Source organism: Polypterus senegalus, chromosome 14 (genome assembly GCF_016835505.1).
Source record: "Polypterus senegalus isolate Bchr_013 chromosome 14, ASM1683550v1, whole genome shotgun sequence".
Lineage (NCBI taxonomy): Eukaryota > Metazoa > Chordata > Cladistia > Polypteriformes > Polypteridae > Polypterus > Polypterus senegalus.
In genome coordinates this window covers 63,088,509-63,106,783 of record NC_053167.1, presented here as the reverse complement: position 1 = coordinate 63,106,783, position 18,275 = coordinate 63,088,509, and the positions used below count along the sequence as shown (strand labels likewise).

The 18,275-nt window shown below is 38.4% G+C and overlaps 1 protein-coding gene across 1 annotated transcript in view; it reads right to left on the bottom strand.

The window, feature by feature from the left end:
• Positions 1-8,469: 8,469 nt before the first annotated feature.
• Positions 8,470-18,275, bottom strand: part of LOC120514321 — an 80,503-nt gene continuing 70,697 nt past the window's right edge. Inside the window, exons 55-70 of the mRNA XM_039734645.1 lie at positions 17,547-17,694; positions 17,240-17,462; positions 16,722-16,897; positions 16,035-16,580; positions 14,853-14,909; positions 14,655-14,744; positions 13,857-14,069; positions 13,609-13,751; positions 13,020-13,158; positions 11,997-12,129; positions 11,645-11,831; positions 11,346-11,440; positions 11,144-11,238; positions 10,758-10,923; positions 9,561-9,722; positions 8,470-8,773 (exon numbers count right to left, since the gene is read on the bottom strand). Of these exons, the coding sequence (XP_039590579.1) occupies positions 8,664-8,773; positions 9,561-9,722; positions 10,758-10,923; positions 11,144-11,238; positions 11,346-11,440; positions 11,645-11,831; positions 11,997-12,129; positions 13,020-13,158; positions 13,609-13,751; positions 13,857-14,069; positions 14,655-14,744; positions 14,853-14,909; positions 16,035-16,580; positions 16,722-16,897; positions 17,240-17,462; positions 17,547-17,694 (2,683 nt within the window). The 3' untranslated portion in view covers positions 8,470-8,663. The remainder of the gene's footprint in view (positions 8,774-9,560; positions 9,723-10,757; positions 10,924-11,143; positions 11,239-11,345; positions 11,441-11,644; positions 11,832-11,996; positions 12,130-13,019; positions 13,159-13,608; positions 13,752-13,856; positions 14,070-14,654; positions 14,745-14,852; positions 14,910-16,034; positions 16,581-16,721; positions 16,898-17,239; positions 17,463-17,546; positions 17,695-18,275) is intronic.

Sequence of the window (18,275 nt, the reverse complement as noted above, 5' to 3'; positions counted from 1 at the left end):
CTGCAGGCCCATTCCCTCTCCCCCCTTCTACACTGTCTCTGTTACTTTAGCCTGTTCCACAAGTGCAACCCTGGTATTAATCTCTCTGACAGTGCAAATATTCCCCAAAAAGTGATGATACATATTAATCTTTCATTACCTCACAGCAAAAATTAGCACATATGAAAAGCCTGTCACATTAATTATGAATCAGTGGTGTCTCATAATGTCTTCATCATGGTTGCTGTTATGTTAAAACAACACATTTAAACATCATTTAATTGTTAAAAGTTGTTGCACTTATTAACAAGTACTTGCATTACAGTATTTTAATGACAACATGATTATCATAAGATATCATAAGGTTATGTTGTTAGGCTTTTATTGCCCCTGTCAAATTGAAGCTCAACCAGCCGTCACTGCAGCAGGTGGAATGGGGCGGGGCTAAAACTTGGCGGAGTTGATCGTTGACGTCGATGAATTACAAGTGGAGTTCAACACGGCCCTGGTTTAGCCCCGCCCCGTTCCACAGGCCGCGAGCCGCGAGCAGATTCTCCTGACGCTCGCTCACACGACTGCTACGACTTCGGTAAATCACCAGATGGCACTCATTCAAAACGCGGAAACTTTTTCTCGGCCGTCGCCCAAGAACATTTTAACGTTTGTGTAATTATGATGTGAGTTACTTTAAGTTTATGAACGAATCTCATCTTTTCAGGTAATTTCATAAGCAATTCATAAATGCGTAGTTTTATAACAGGTAGAGGAGCATAAATGGGCTTGTTTAAAGGGAAATTGTCAGATGAATGATTTCTTATGCACAGGACGGCAGGTCCGTTAAACGAACACGTTACCGAGTTAAGTAGTTGAAAGTGTCACTTTGAGATTATTCGAGTTTCAAACTTGGTTACTTTTTGGAAATGCTTCGTTGCAAGAAATAATGGGTTGCTGTGTTCTAAACGGTGTTCTCTTGTGAAATTCTTGTACTTCTTTTTAAATCCTCATTGGTTTTGTAGTCAATAAAAGGTAACCTTTGTAAATTGTTATTCATTAAACCTTGCTTGGTTATTTGTGAAGAACAGACAAAGCTCATTTTAAATGTAAATGTTAAGGCTGTTACACATTTATATTACTTCATCCTCATTTGATCATCATACATTTCAATTGAAGTATTTTTGGCAGATGTAATTAAGAGCAAACCAAGAGCTCTGTTGTAATTACTTGTTTGCATTTCTCTTCCTTCTTTAATTCTTCATCTTTATTTTTGAGACAAATAATTCAGAATTTTCTAAATAATCCAATAAAGACCATAAAATGCAAAACGTATGGATATTAATCCACCAGTCGCCTTGCTTCAGTAAGAGTTCCAATTGCTGCTTCCAATGAAAGCAAAATGTGAGATCATTCCTTAGCTTATTATGACAGATCACATTTATAAATTGTACTTCTGTTCATCTTGGTGACTTCAGTGCGTGTTATCGGTTGAGAGATTTATTCATCCATCCATCAACCATTACTATCGGCAATAGTAGTAATAAACAATCCATTATATTATTTCTGTTTTTGCATTGTGGCTGGAAACTTGTGCAGACGCTCTTGAGGCTCGACTCGGTGACAAAAACACTTTACATTGAATCGAATCCGAAAAAAGGCACATTAAATCTCTCCCACTAGTGTGTGTCAACATCATTGTGTTTTGCTGTGTAGAGTTTCCTATTACTTTATCTAACATTTTAATTAATACGAGGGAACAAATTAAAGCCCACAAGCACCCACACTAAAGGTGCCAAAGTGGTTCTTCAGAGCGACGCCATAGGGGAACCATTTTTGGTTCCCAAAAGAGCCGTCCATGTGAAGGTTCTAGAAGCAACATTTATTTATTTAGATCTACATAACTATATCACATATAAACTATAACATGTTTTCTTGTCTCCATCCCCTGACTCGTGCTTTTCACAGACTTGCCTGGAGTCCTTCATTGTGTAAGATGGGTCACGATATGGTAGGGATGGAACTACGCATAGATGATAATACATTTGTGAAACACCAATGGGTTCCTGTTTTTCAAGGACTTTTGCTACGTGCAATAACGGAGGGTTAGTTCAGGTTTTCTAGATATGTTGTGTCCTGCCTGGTAGCTTACTACACATTTGTATTATTGTGAAATTTGTTAGACTTACAAGGAACATTTATTGAGTTCATCTACTCTCACCATTGTAGATTAACACACACGCATGCACTCACTCACTCTGCGGTATACACACACATACACGTAGCTATCCTGTCCAGACAAAGTCTCGAGTGGTGTCATTTGCCAGTTACTTCACAATAACTCTCTTCTCGATAAAGGAATTCACTATCAGCAGCACTAACAAACATGTGGGCGCCATCGCAACACACAGAAAAACTCGACTCTTTTGGTTGTATGCTACTTGGTATGCAAACTGTATGGCGTTATTTCAGTGCCACTATTCTGAGCGCACGTAAAAAAATATTGCAAGTGCAAGTGTTGCATTTTGAGGAGAAATTTATTTTGAGCGTACAAAAGCTGAATTTGAGTGAACAAAATTCATTGCTGCGTGCAAAAAATGTATTTCGGTGTTTGCACTTATCCATATACACACACACAATAGCACCCCCTCTCGCTCAGTTTTTTCATTTGCGCTTGCTCAATGTGTTGCTAGCTCACAACATTCTCTGCTGCAAGCGCTCAACTCTCTGTACACCGTTATAAGTGTGCCACAAAACCAACCAATCACAGACTTGGTTTCAAAAATTCTGATTGGCTCTTACGGTCTCCAATCAGCTCGCTAGCTGCTGCATTCCGGAAACAGTCCGAAATGTAGCTAAATCCAGCTAAACTCAATTAAACCCCAATTTGCGGATAATATCTTTAATTATTTTATTTTAAAATATATTATTTGTTAAGACTATCGTTGGTGTAGTATAATGTAGTTGCATTATACAACCATGCCAACTGACTCTCCAAATTATATTTGAGTAGCTCTCTTTTATGTCGTCGAATACTGAACAGCAGCTGATTGAAACCGTAAGAGCCAATCAGAATTTTTGAAACCAAGTCTGTGATTGGTTGGTTTTGTGGCACACTTATAACGGTGTACAGAGAGTTGAGCGCTCGCAGCAGAGAATGTTGTGAGCGCAAGCAACACATTGCGAGCAAGCGCAAATGAAAAAACTGAGCGAGAGGAGGTGCTATTGTGTGTGTGTATATGGATAAGCGCAAACACTGAAATACATTTTTTGCACGCAGCAATGAATTTTGTTCACTCAAATTCAGCTTTTGTACGCTCAAAATAAATTTCTCCTCAAAATGCAACACTTGCACTTGCAATATTTTTTTTACGTGCACTCAGAATAGTGGCACTGAAATAACGCCATAAAACTGTGTCTTGTTTTTACCGCAGTTGTGCGAATTATTGAGGAACATCCTCAGTAGCCTTGATAAACCTGTGAATAAAAGTAGCATCAAACTCACAATTGATACCCATTTATTATTTCAATCACTCTAGATGCACTAGACCAGGGGTCCTCAATCACGGTCCTGGAGGGCCGCAGTGGCTGCAGGTTTTTGCTCCAACCCAGTTGCTTAATAAAAAGCGCTTATTGCTAAAGTAACACTTCTGCTTCACTTTAGTGATTTTGAGCCCTTATTGCTTAATTTTGTCTTAAACAGCTATTTTAATTGTTCCTTATTATCAATAACATGCAAATGACAAGAGAGAGCAGCATTTCTCCATTTAGAGTATTTACATTTAAACCTGTGTGTATTTATCTGCACTATTGGGTTTAATTAAATACTTGGAAGAAAAATGAAGAGAAAAAAGTGAAGGACTGAGAATTCCTCGTCCATTTTAGCCTTGAAATCATTTGCATGATAGAAAGGGAAAGAAAATCTAGGATATGAGAATGACCTGACATAGCAGAGTTAATTTAATTTCATAGCTTGTTAGTGCTTTATTGGCAAGAATTGCTTTCTAATTAAGCAACCAGGTCAGAACAAAAACCTGCAGCCACTGCGGCTCTCCAGGACTGGGATTGAGGACCCCTGGTCTAGGGTGTTGTACCCTGTTAGCCATTATGGATGTAGTGACAAGTCAAGCAAAACGCTAACTAGAAAGATTACAATATGCAAGCTTTCAAGGAAACTCAGGCCCCATTTTCAGGCAAGATGTAATGTTACCTCGAAAGCTTGCATTTTGTAATCTTTCTAGTTAGCCAATTAAAGGTGTCTTTTTTCTTGAATTCTCACTACAATCACTCTATACAAAAGACAAAGTGCAGAAAGTGTAAAAGCAACATGGTATTTATTAATGTATAACAATACCAAACAGAAGAAAATATAATCGAAAATAGAGAGCAAAGTCCAGATTAAAAAAATTCACTGAAAATCAGAAGTGTCAGCGAGTGAATGTTCTGGGCGGCCTTTGGTTTAGTGTTAGCGTTGTTCATAGTTAGATGGCTGACATCCAAATCAGACAGCGGCCCTGCTGTCGTTTGTTTTTCTTCCTTTTTTTTCTCTCTTTTCTCCTCCTCTTCTTTGGCCCATCAGATGAACCAAATTTAAGTTAAAATGCACTTGTGGGGTTTTTGGGAAATGAGACATTGTACACATTTGATTGGCCAACCTGTCCTGACGATGAATGTCTCTGATCAGAGTGTTTGATCTTTTACGTACCTTCCTTTCAGAAGCTGTAAACTAATTTGGTAATTTGGAAGAATAATGTTAGGGTAACACAGAATTCATCTTAAAGAAATAGCATAAAGGGATCTTAAATGTCAGAAACCAGATAAAGGTCAAGTGAACAACAAAATGCACTGAAAAATGGCTAAGAGATGACTGAGAAATCAGCAGATGTCCAGTAAACAACCAGAATGGACAGTTTTTATTTGCACAGAAATTTCAAGGTGGTGTCTCAGCTCAACAGTATAAGAAGGACCGGAATATAATATAAGAGACTTTTATTTTATACAAGTCGTTTGGATTGTGAAAACCATGGAGACATACAGCTCCTCAAACCGGAACACAGACAGGCCCAGAGACACACAAGTGCAAAAGCAGCACACTGTTTATTCATTCAGTGCACAATTACTACTGCTCAGTCCCTTTTTCTTTCTGTTTCTCCTCTGCCGCCTCTTCTCCTCTCCCAGCAAGCATTGTCCTCCACTTCCTCAAATGGAGTGAGGCGGCCTCCTTTATAGTGTGCCCAGAAATGCTCCAGGTGCACTCTGATGCTCTACCGGCAGCATTCCCAGGTGTGGCGGAAGTGTTGCAAACCAGGGCTCCGGAACTGTCCAAGGCAATCCAGGGGGGTTGACCTCTCTCGTGTTCTGGGGGAGGTTTTGCTGTGAACCTGTCCGCTCCCCCGGTCCTTCCATCACAGAAGTGTCCCAGCCGTCCACCACAGGGTGTAAACCAACGATCCAACCAGAGTAAATGTATGTATTGATTGACACTGTATGTAAATTCAACAGTTTATAAAATGAACCTCTATCCTTTGTTTCTCTGACCATTCTGACCATGCTGTGACGGACTGCTTTTGAAGAATGCTCCCTCCAAGGCATTTTGCAGAGGAGTAATTCAAAAATACAATGAACAGCTTTTCTCCTGCCAGATTACTGATTTGTCCTGTTAGAGGATGTTTCCTTCTTTAATAAGATGTTAAATTTCGATCACAGTAATTACTAGTCCTACTGCCAAGTTCTGTGGAATGTGCTTATTTCCTATTATCTCCAGCAGGGACTGCTTGCTTCCTGAGATTGTGCTCTTTTTTTAATGCCGAACGGATCTGAGCCATACACATCCCTTTAGTGACCATGGCAGAAGTAATCACAAGAGAGTAATATGGTACAAAAAGATGTACGGATTGGTCGTAAGTCGATCTGGCGTAAGATGGACTGGTATATGTATTTAAACCTGATCATCTCTATAGTAGTGTATAATAAGTCTGTGTTATGTTACGTCATCAGTGTTCATCCCTCCCAGTGTTCATTGTGTTAACTGTGAGAGTGGGAATTGTACCAGCAGAGTTTGAGTGCTCGTATGTTTTCTGTTTTAACATTTCAGCCTGTTAATAATAAACATTAACAGATAATGGAGTTCAGTGTGGTTTCATTAACCGTTCGTTGTAGTTCACATGAAGCGGCACATCATAATTTACATCACAGAAGCTTCAGAGGTTAACTGGAATCAAAGCTAGAGCACAGCAGTACAGCGTTTGTGGTGAACCCCGGTTACAATGGGACAACTTAAAGTCACGTGGGATCATATTCACTTTCTTTTCTCCCTCATACTGCTTGATCACCTTCATTTTTGTGTTGAGATCAATTGCCTTTTTTCCTATAATTGTAAGACAAATGTAACTGAACGTAGTCGAAACTGCTGCAGGTAATAAACCAAGATGGAGAAGAATGAATTCACAGAGGGAACTTCGAATAGAAGACAAGGGGTCCCTGGCTAGTATGACCAACTAGGGCAAGTAGCCTGCCTGAGTTGCCTTCCACCTGTTTATGTCCATCTTTCTGTCAGCTTGTTAATGGCATTGAAATAAACTTCACAGATTACAGTGGAACTCTTCAAACCTATTACTACACCTATCCCCAGGTAATAAAGTAAATAAGCTGACTGGAACAAATGCATCAATTACTAGTACAATACAAAAAGATGCTTGCAATCCCTTTAAGTCCTGTTAATTCATTTCATCCTGGTTCATTTCAGCAACATTATTAAAACCTAATATGAACAGTTTGCAGTTGCAAATTTGAAGATATTCCATACCAGAACAACATTAAAAATTTCTGCTTTGCCTACATGTTAAGACCCTTTTCAAAGTCCAAAGTGCCAATTATGCACAGAACAGAACCCTTCCCACAAGTAAATAGTTCTTTGTCAAGCAAAAGCTCTACGAGAAACCCAGTCAAGTGTCAATAAGCCGGTAGTTTTAAGAGTGCAGTTGTATTATTTGAGTTAAATGAATAGTCTCATCTGTCTGACTTCTCATTAACTTGAGTGGATTGTGATAGCGAGACCATCAATTGTCACAATATTTATTAGCATGAAACATAAAATTGTAGCCTCAATCAAAGTTGCTTCCATCTTTCTAGTTCTTACTATATATTATTATTATTATTATTAAGCGTTACATGAATTCTAGTTCTATGACTTGAACTCATTTAGTAAAATTTCAGGTGCTAGGACTGTTTGAAAAGTGTACCATAAGATTTGCTATAATATGAGATTTAGTACACTGCAGTAAACTGGCGCCCTGTCCAGAAGTTGCTCCTGCTTGGTGCCCTGTGCTTGCTAGGATTGGCTCCAGCATCTCCAGGATACTGCTCAGAATAAGCAGGTTTGGAAAATGGATGGATGAGCTGTAGTACACTGTGTAACTGCAAACAGAAGCCTGGCTTTGCTATAGAGTATCATTTTATGTTTTGTCGTTCATCCATCTGTTGATTTTTTAAATCACTTGTCCAGCTCAGGATCTTGGTGGGGGGCAACTCTAGGATATTGTACCAGTCCATTCCAGGGCACACTTACACAGAACTGCTCACCCTAGCCAGTTTTACTAACAAACTTAGCAAGCATGTTGCGCTTGTATAGAGAGTTGAGCCAAGTGTAAGATTTATACTTGTTGACCAGTACGCAGTGTATCTTAAAAAGTCAAAAATCTAAATTGTTACTGCTAGTATTTCATTTTCTTAGGTTTACGGGAAAGCCTAAAAAGCTTGTATAACTGTGATATTTATTTTTTACCATGAGTGAAATTAAGTATGTTCTATATAGTGTGACGGACAGCTGGGTCCCATGCCCAGCCGGGACGCCTCTGATACATACGTCCCGGGGGAGCCATCATGGACTTTGCAATACCTCCCCCGGGGCACTTGGGGGCAGTCTCCCTGGCAGTGGATTCCTCCTCAATCTCCCCGTGGCTCCATGGGACATGGAGTCCACCACAGCAGCCCGGTTGGGAGATGGGGTGGCCACTAGGGGGTGCTGCAGAGATCCAGCCACCACACTGGACGGTTTATCAGCCCCACCCGGAGGTGCAATTAAGACCAGCTGGTTAGGCACCTGGATCACTCCCGGGTGGGGCATAAAAGGGCCTGCCTCCCAGCAATCGAGGCCAGAATCGGGAGGAAGAGGACGAGGTTGCCTGGGAGGAGTGGTGGAGCAGGAAAGTTTGGTTTTTTGTGTGTTTGTGCTTTGGACTGTGTTTGGGCTGTGTGGCACGGGGAAGACGTGTCACACAGCTGAAGAAAAATAAAAAGCCTTTGAGTGTGAACACGTGCCTCTGCGTATTCTATGCCGGGTCGGGCGCTATAAAGCGCTTGTTTACAATAGTTGGATTTTGTCCTTTATCCAGTATATTGAATTGTCTCATAGTTAATACCGAATATTTTTATTCATTCTCTAGGTATGTTTACATTCTAAGATTGAGTAATTTTAATTTTAAATGACCAAACCACATATTTCTTTGTATGCATTTTATTATATATCTGAAATCTTTTGACAAATATAAATACATTTGAATGATGTATTTTTCATTGGGTAGTTCCCATGAATTACATTTCAAGCACTTTCTAAAAATTTCAACTTGGAATTAAAGTTTGCGTGAGGAGACACAATTCATCTTCTCAACGTTCCATCAGCCCGTCTTGTTCATTTAAGCACATCTGTTGCAGCTGCAGGCCACATGTGAGTCTACGGTGTCTTTGAGGTCCACACTCTTATCAGAGAAGTAGGCCATATTGTCAGGTCGGCTCACATATGAATCTGAAAGTAAATAAGCAAAATTAGATTTTTGATTCTTGAATGGAAACAATTCTTCTTCTTCTGCATATCGCAAAACTATTGAATGTGATCTCTTGTAGTCAAAGTCTGAAATAATCTCAAAGATTTACAAATGCAGTTTGTGTATCAAACAGTAACTCATACATTCTTCAATACCATGAACAGCTAGTGTGCATCATAACCAAATCAAGATAGAGTAGTTTGTTATTTATCTGACAGTAAAATCATCTGCTGATGAGAAAAAAATGTACTGGACAACAGTATCATGACATAATGTTTGACTGTTTACAATGTAAAACCTCTAGACCTGTAGCCAAGTTGTTTTTTCCTAATAATAAGAAAACCTTAACATGTGTTGTACAAAAAGGTTTTATTTATTTATGTTTGCATAGTCCTACACACCAAATTCTAGTCAAAGTCTGAAATAATTTAAAGGATTTTTAAATCAAGGATTTTTTAGCAATGTTCTCTAACAAACATCCTGATTTTGAGTTAATATATTTTATACATTGGTACAATTTATAAGGTGTACCACGTCATGACTGACATGCATGCAGTTTGTAATATATTCATTATTTTAGTAGCAGCACTGAATTTCAGGGGTGATGTTTTTTCGTTATTGAAATCATCACGAATGCCCTAGAATTTCTTAAATCCTCTAATTGCAGATAAAACAAGTGTGTGCTGCCGTACTGAGATGCTACACATAAGCCAGCAGTTCAATTTGCTAATAAATTCTTCTGCCAAGTAGCAAGTAAGGCACACTTACCAGCTGGGAGGCAGTGGAATCCAACAGTCACGGGAGCCGTTCTGGTTGGTGAGCATCCTGGCAAACAGCGCAGCACAGGCTCCACGGAGTAGCACTTGGAGTTCTGTCCTTCAAGGTTGACCTCTTTCTCCATCTTTACAGATTCATGTTGCATTCGGCATGCTGCAGAACACAGAAAGTGAGAACCGTCTGTTCAGCCCATCTTAGCTCATCACTTTCTATTCATGTAGTTCTTTCAAATAAGTGACTTGTCGAGGTTTTAAGGCCCTGACGTCCTGTTGTTCTCTACACTGCTCAGTGAATCAAGCCATAAATCTTTTGTTCTCTTTTGAAAAAATACTTTCCAACCTTTGTGCAAAATTTGCACTTAACTGTCTACCCTTTTGGAGTAAATGTAAAATAAATATATATAAAAAGGAGAACCCATATATTTCTGGAATCAGTCAGTAGCACTGGAGTAGGGTGTAGCTATCATGTTTGTCATTAGATTTTGTTCCCTTTACTTTTTTTTCCCAAAATTTAAAACTGAGGCTGAAGGAAAGATGATTTGTTATTGTGTTAGAAAGCCAAAAACAAATTCTACGAGGCTCAAAAGATTAATGCTGGAAATGTGAACAGGAATGGGAGAAATGCAGGGAAAAATGTATTGCATTTCAAGGAGAGTATTTTGACATTTACTAAAAGGAAATTGCTGTAAATTGCATATGCTTTTTTTAAAAATAATTCTGGGACTTTTATGTATGTATATGTGTGTATTTTTATATACTGTGTATATATATATATATATATATATATATATATATATATATATATATATATATATACACACACATATATACAGTACAGGCCAAAAGTTTGGACACACCTCCTCATTCAATGTGTTTTCTTTATTTTCATGACCATTTACATTGGTAGATTCTCACTGAAGGCATCAAAACTATGAATGAACACATGTGGAGTTATGTACTTAACAAAAAAAGGTGAAATAACCGAAAACATGTTTTATATTCTAGTTTCTTCAAAATAGCCACCCTTTGCTCTGATTACTGCTTTGCACACTCTTGGCATTCTCTCGATGAGCTTCAACAAGTAGTCACCTGAAATGGCTTTATTTTACCACAATACCTAGTTAATCTTTTAATACAGTGGAAGAGGCTGTGATAAATAATCAAAGTGCACATTTATAAATTGCAATACCTTGTGCATTTTTGCAGCTGTCTCCTGGAATCACCCATGAATTCATGAAACTTTGTGCATTCTCCACTGCCTCTCCGTTTGGCATCTGATACTCCTCTCTTGTTTCTCCATCACCACGACCACAAATTCCACAAGTGCGTCCAGCCATGGAGGCAGCAACTTGAATCTGGTTTAAAAATACATTTTTGATTAAAGGCAATTGGGGGAAAAAAAAACACATTGTCAAAATACTGTACAGTTATAGAGAGGATATCTCCAGATATGTCATACTGAAATCAATGAAATGTCATAGAGAAATCATACATATAGAGCAAGGAGAGTCTCAGAATTGACATGACGTCATTTAAACACATTGTTAAACCAGCCTGTGAAGAAAGGATGCCTACCTTCCAGCTGTTTCCATCAAAGTAGATCTCACTTAGTCCATGGCTCACAGCACGGAGAGACAAGCCATCTCCAGTTTGTTCAATTGTAACAGAGCCTTTAAGAAGCATGTACAAAAAGTCAAATGTGTGAAGAAATTCAAACATAAAATTAAAAGGTAAAATATTTTAAGAATATGTATCTGCATATGAGTTATCCACTGACCAGTTGAGTCTGTGTATGGGAGATTTACAGCGGGTATTTCCAAACCATCAACCTTCAAGAACATGGCATCACCTCTGGGGTCCATGTCAACATCTCTGATGAAAAATAGCAAGGTGTGCATTTGTTAAGGGATTTTTAAAACTTGAGTGCTTGTAAAACCTGTTTTTTTAAAATCAAATTACATGAAACTGCTACTGTCTGCTAGTGCTGTACTTTTCAGCTCCTTTAACTTTGTTTTTATATTTGTCTTCCATTTTCTTTTAATGATTCTGCAAAATCAGTTAAGCTTTAATACTCACATATCAGCAACTTTGACATTAATCCTGTTACGTTCGGATATTTCGTCCTTTTTCAACATCACCATAAATTTGAGCTCATCACTACAGTCTTGTGCCAATACTTGGTAACAGGATATGGGGATTTCATTGTTGACTCTCACATTGTTGAAGGTTGTCAGGAGATTTGAAGAAGAAGCTGAGCACTGGGCTAAATAAAACATATAATAGGAATTGTATAAATGGATGTCATCACAAAGGAAAATGTTCTAAGTTAAGATTGGAATAAGGAAGTCGGGTTTTAAAGGAATGTTTTGTGCTCATAACATGGGGTAACTAAATGTCCAGTTCAAAGATTAGCACAACATCCACCCACCTGAATAGGAGTCAGCAAACATGTCAGGAAGGTCAGCAAGGATACTCCAGCCTGCCTGCTTCTGCTGATCTAAAGCATTTACTCCAACTGGCAGCGCTAGAGGGATACGGACAGCACGGGTATAAAAGGTCATCTAGAAAATTATAAAGAATCGATTAGGAAATGCTGTTTTTTCTTACCTTTTTAAATTACCGTGGTTTACAAACTTAAAAGTATTTTCGACGCATGACTACATTGTTCTGCAAATAATCCCCTCTATCTCACTGTGTCCTGCTAAATACTTAAAACATTACAAATAAATGATGAGTGTAGGAGCATCACAGTGGAGTGAAACACAAGCACAAAACCCTAAAAGAGATGACTGAGGAGGTTCTGGCTTCACTTAAGTTAGGTTTCTTTTTCAGGCTTATGTAAGAATCCACCTAAATAGTTGTGTGAAAATTAAGATTTTATTAAAAGGTTGACTTTACTTATTATCTAAAATAAAGTCACAAGTGTTAAAGTTGCTGAGCAGTCAATCATAAGAACAAATGTTGTAACAATATATAAATATATAGTGCTTGCAAATAAATGTTACATATATATATTAGGGTTGGGTCGGTACTAAAATTTCAACTTTTGTATAAATACCAGCTTTAGGAACACGGTGACAGTATTAAAACATTACCAAATAATTAACGGATTAACTCAATTCCCCTGTCTCACTCCTGCCTCTCTGGTGTGCTGCACAATCGCGCCCTTCCCTGTTGCGCCACGTAATCGCACACCTCCCTGCCTGGCTGTAGTCCATGTCAATACAATGGAAAAAAGAACAGAATACAGAAGAAACAACAGCTGAGCACACGGTCTTTCAAAACTACCTTTTATTTCCAGTACCAAAATTATCAAAATGCTGGTAACATACTGTTTTAAAAATTGTGTTTTCAATGTTTTTCCACTTTTGGTATACCATGCAAATCTAATATATATATTTTCTAGAATACAAAAAGCATGAAAGGAAATAAAATGTGCAGGCGCTCTTACCTTTGGTATCTTTATGACAGCATCAATAGTTCTTGGGGAAGTTGCTGCTAAAATGACTGTCATTTCTCTAGATGGGTTACTTTGCCTTTGCTGAGAAAAGCCAAAATAGAAAGCAGCACTTGGAGCATATTCTGCCATCCTGTAAAAACACAAGGGGTCTCAGAGGGGATTCTTTGGGCAGTAGGCCTTTGAAGTTTCCTTCCTGCATATAATTTTTCTATTTATTGTAATGCTGTATTGATTGATTATGTTTCTAATGCTGTATGAGAGAAGATTAAAGACAGTAGAACAATTTGTCCATGATGGATAGGTCTCTGTTTAAGAGACACTTTCAGCTGATTTCATTTCAGTGATGTCGACACTAAGATGTTAGTATAATCGATAATACATGCATTAGAACTGTGTATATAATTTAAAAATGAGGATATATTTCAGAAACGGTATTTCCACTACATGATCACAAAAGTCAGGACTGAACCTTAGACAGGACACCATTCCATTAATCTGATGCCATTACACACTTCCAAAAAAAAAAAAAGAACAGCCTGTTTATAATTATTGCAGGTTTCTCCTGCATCTGAATCCTTACATCTTTGCCGTCTTCTTCACTGCAGTAGGGATCTTCCAAAACTGTGTTTTGAGCTGCACTGCTGGATGTGCACCGAGCTGTCCAGTCACTGCCTTGAAAGCAATTTTGTAGTCCTGGCATTCTTTACCCCATTGTGTTACAGCCTATTTAAAATAAGAAACAACAAATACATAAGAGAAATAAGCCATATTTGTGCTCAAGTATCCAAAGTAAAGACAATCAAAGTTGAGAATGAACTTCCTCCTTACCATTGCCTTGTGCTTGCTGAGTAATATGGCATCAGCACAGATCTGCCATCTGCTTTTTTCAGCGAGTTCTGCCACTATCACCTGTGCTCTTGGTTTTGAAGCTGTCAGGTCACTGTAAACGGCCACCTGGTATCCTCGTTTCTCTCCGTCAGTCCTGATGGCCCGAGCAACAATGGCAAGCACTGGAGGCAAGTTATCTCCAAGGAATCTATGCTGCATTAGCAGGAAAGCAAGGGAGGGAGCATGTTAGCAGTGACATTTCTGCTGAAACAGAACATATAGTATGCTGTACATGGTATACTGTTTCCATTAATCAGAATTTAAGGTGGAATTATACACATCTGCAATATTACCTATGTATAAGCTTCTCAGCAATTTTGATTTCAAACATTACTGCTAATTCATAGATATTCCCTAACTAAAGCATAAATTAGTGACTTTTCCAAATTTTTCAGAATCTTTTTTATATGATATTTACCTAGAATATAGTAAAAAATATGGCAACATATTTACACTGCCCTCTTCTAATTATCCCAGAAATGGTAAAAGTGAAGATGGCTCGTCTAACCTACTGCATGCAATGATATTGCTCCTTTTTACAACAGCAGTGGAAGTTAGTGGCTTGAGCATTTGTTTAAATTTAGATGAGCTCAGATCATGATTACCACAAATCAAGATAATGAAAGAACGATAATCAACTAATTTCTGCTTCATCTCAGCTAATGTTCAGTTAACTCTATTCCAGTAAGTAGGCATGAAGGAATAAAGCAGAAACATTAAGCTGGTTAGTCAACAAACCTTCTGTGATACTTCAGCAAAGCTAGAGGCGCTACTACTACTGCTGCTGCTGCTACTGCTGCTGCTACTTGACTGCCTTCTGTCACCATGCTGTAAAACAGAAAAATGTCATATAGAGAAGGCAAGTTCATTTTGACTTTTTCAAGTAACAACCCTGCAATCTAAATATATGGTTACGAAGAGTCAAATACACTTTACCTGGTGGATGTGAGCAGATTTGAATTTGTATTCATAAATCTCAGGTTCTCTCTTTGGCTGCAAAACAAGAAATTGGGTTTATCTTTCTGCATCTCACAAAAGGTTAATATCAAGACCACATCAAACCAACATAATGGATTATCACTGAGATAGCACCAAAGAAATCATGTTATAGCTGAAGAATAGACAGGCTGGAATGAGAATATATGGAATTAACTAACAAAAACGATAGAAGAGGCAACTAAAATGACTGAAATATAAGCATTTATTGAGCTCAAGCTTGGGAGGTCACAGGGTTCGGGGCATGAAGCTAATGATACTTGGATTCTTCCCCCTGTTTCCTCAGTCTTACTTAATCAAATTTCAGAGTCATGAAGAACTTGAGTCCCTGTAGCTTTAGGTGCGAGGTAGCACCCCATTCTTGACATAATCTGGGGTATGGGAGGAAATGAGTCTAGAGTACCTAGAGAAAAACTAATGCGGACACAAGGAGGACAAGCAAACCCAATGCAGTTATTGACCAGGACAGAATTCAAACTTAGTCTCCAAGATCTGTAAGGCATCTGCATTAACTACTGTACCACTGTGTATTTAATCACAGCTCTGCTTGCAAGAGCATAACATTAACTAAATATTATATAAAAGGTGACAGTCTAGAAATATGGAAAATAACAAGTGATTAGATATGTTCAAGGAAAGAATTACAGAAGACTACTATAAACACTTGGCATACATTTTAAGATATTATAATTGGCCATATGGCTATCTTGTTTTCACAGAGCTGTTCTCAGGTTGGTAACATATATGAAAGTGAGAAACTGAAGTTAAATCTAAACAATATTTTTTATATTTTATTTTTTATATCTGTGTTGCCCTTGTGAAGAATAGAATGGAACTCTCAGGTTGATTTCTGATGTATTCGCAACATGACAAGATCAGTAGATGTGTTATAAAGGAAAAATGGGAGAGCAAAGAACTAGTGCAGATAGAGAAGAAAGAGATATCCTTGAGATGTGAGCTGTTAATGGAAAAGCAAATATTTCAGTGATTACTGGTCAGTATCATTCAAAGAATAACAAAAAGCAGTGAAATCTCCTTTAGGGCCCTACATGAATGCCTGGATAGACCCGATAGTCTTCCTCTCTAAGTTTACTATATTGTTAAATAAGAAGTGAGATTAACCTGCTGCTGGCTGGACTCGCTGGAGGACTGGCTGCTGCTGACAGAGCTGCTCACACTCCAGGCTTGTTTATTTCCTTGCTGTCGTTTTTTCTTCTTGTTTTGACTGTCATTGGAGGATTTTCTGCTGCTGCTGCTGCTGCTGCTACTGCTACTGCTACTACTACTGCTGCTGCTGCTACTGCTGCTGCTGCTACTGCTGCTCCTCCTCCTGTTTCGGTCATGGCTTCTTGTTCTTTGACTCCTCTCTCTTTGTGGATTCAATTCATCAGGCTTTTCTCTCCTACGTGAGGAGGACTGACTGCTGGAAGAAGATGATGAAGATGAAGATGATGAAGATGATGAGGAGGAAGAAGAGGAGCTAGAGGAACGGCGTCTAGGCTTGGCTTTGAGGTTTTCCTGTCCTTCTTGTGCGACACGTTTCTCCTGACTTGAGGAGCTGCTTGACTGGCTGCTGTTGCTCTGAGAACTTGAGGAAGAACTTGTAGATGGTTCTGAGGATGAAGAGCTGGAGCTGGACTTTCTGTATGTCATGTTCGTTAATCTAACCTGTAATTTAAAAGCAATCAGTAACTAGACTGATTTAAGACAACCTTCTTACAGTACCCAAAGTTTCATGTTTCAAAATACCAGGAATAAAAATGAGCCAGCTAATCTAAGTATTAAAAAAGGAAGGGGAAATATTAAAACCTCTTCTCGTGTGAGGATTTTTTTCAGTTTCAGCAAAACGTTTTTGCCTTCAGGGTTTTCTTCAGTTTCTTCTTCAGTGAGCCCCTTCAATGAAACCATTTTGATAATCTTGGAAGCAGCCTTTGCTCCTGCCTGGATTTCAACCTGCAGTTTTTCAATGGTACCTTCAGAGTGAGCTGTAAATATATTTGGGAGACTGTTAGCTGTGAAAAAGCATTTATTCAACCTTAGTAAACATCCATCCATATTTGTATCTATTTTGAAACCTGCTCATTCAGTGTAGTGTCATGTGGGGGTGAGTCAGCATTACCTCTTGTATGTTAAGAACAAACCTCGGGGAGAGAATATGCAACCTGACACAGTGAGTGGACCAAGCAAGATTCACCCAGTCTCCCACTGGTATTAGGCAGCACCATCATGAATCTGCATATATATCAACATATATGTGTACAAATACACAGATTATACAGTATATACTAATAATAATATATCCAATGACTAAGATAATTCATTAGTACCTGGCTTGAGTACAATTCTTGCAGCATGTTGTCCAACGGCCTTATACAGGCATGAATTCCTTATGAAAGCAGCATTCTGGGTTTTGCCCTCATAGCACAACTGGAATCCAAAGTTGGTAGCTTTAGCACAGGATTGACGATAGTAGCTGGCCATGTGCTTATGTGGTGCACCTTCTGCATAATAGGGAATTTCTGCTGATTGGAGTTCCGAAGACATCTTTGGCTAAAAGAGTGGAGGAGAGCTCAATGAATATTTCCGGCAAGACTTGGAGTAGTTTAAAACAGAAGGATTGGAAAGTTATTTTACCATTCCTTGTGAATGTTCTCTGGATGACTGCTGCTGGGAAGTAAATTGCTGTTTCAAGATGTTACTTTCAGCAGAGTCTGGCACTATCAGAGTTTTCCTGGTTGCAGACAAATCTTCCACATTCCTTGTTACAGCGAAAGCTTCAGCCCTGTTGAGACAGAGAGGAAATTTATTTGCAGGTTTATTTCAAAATACTTGTAGATCATACTGTATGGATTTGCCCAATGTACTTATATTTTTATTTAGCCATAACCCAAGTGACGCCACCTTGATCAACAATATGACTAATTCAGGCTGAACTTGGAAAACATCTTAGCCTTACACATTTCCCATAAATAGGACCTAAGAGTTGTTAATTGGTGCAGAATACGAGACGCTTCACTATTAATGTTGTATTTGTTGTAAGGCACAATGTCACTGCATGCAATACTAACTGAGACACAAGTAAGTCATTATTAGTGCATTGCCATTTAAATCTTAGGCGTGTTGCTAGTACATTAGAGAGCCTGTATTGATGCTATTAATAATAATAATAATAATACATTTTATTTATGTAGCGCCTTTTCCATGCTCAAGGCGCTTAAGACAAAATGATACAAATAGTTTCTGCATGGGCAATAAACAAGTAAACACAGGATATACAAAATCATTAAAAAGGATAAAAGAAAAAATAAACCAGAGTATAATACTAAATTCAATACTAAAAGAAATGCCTGAGCAAATCATATA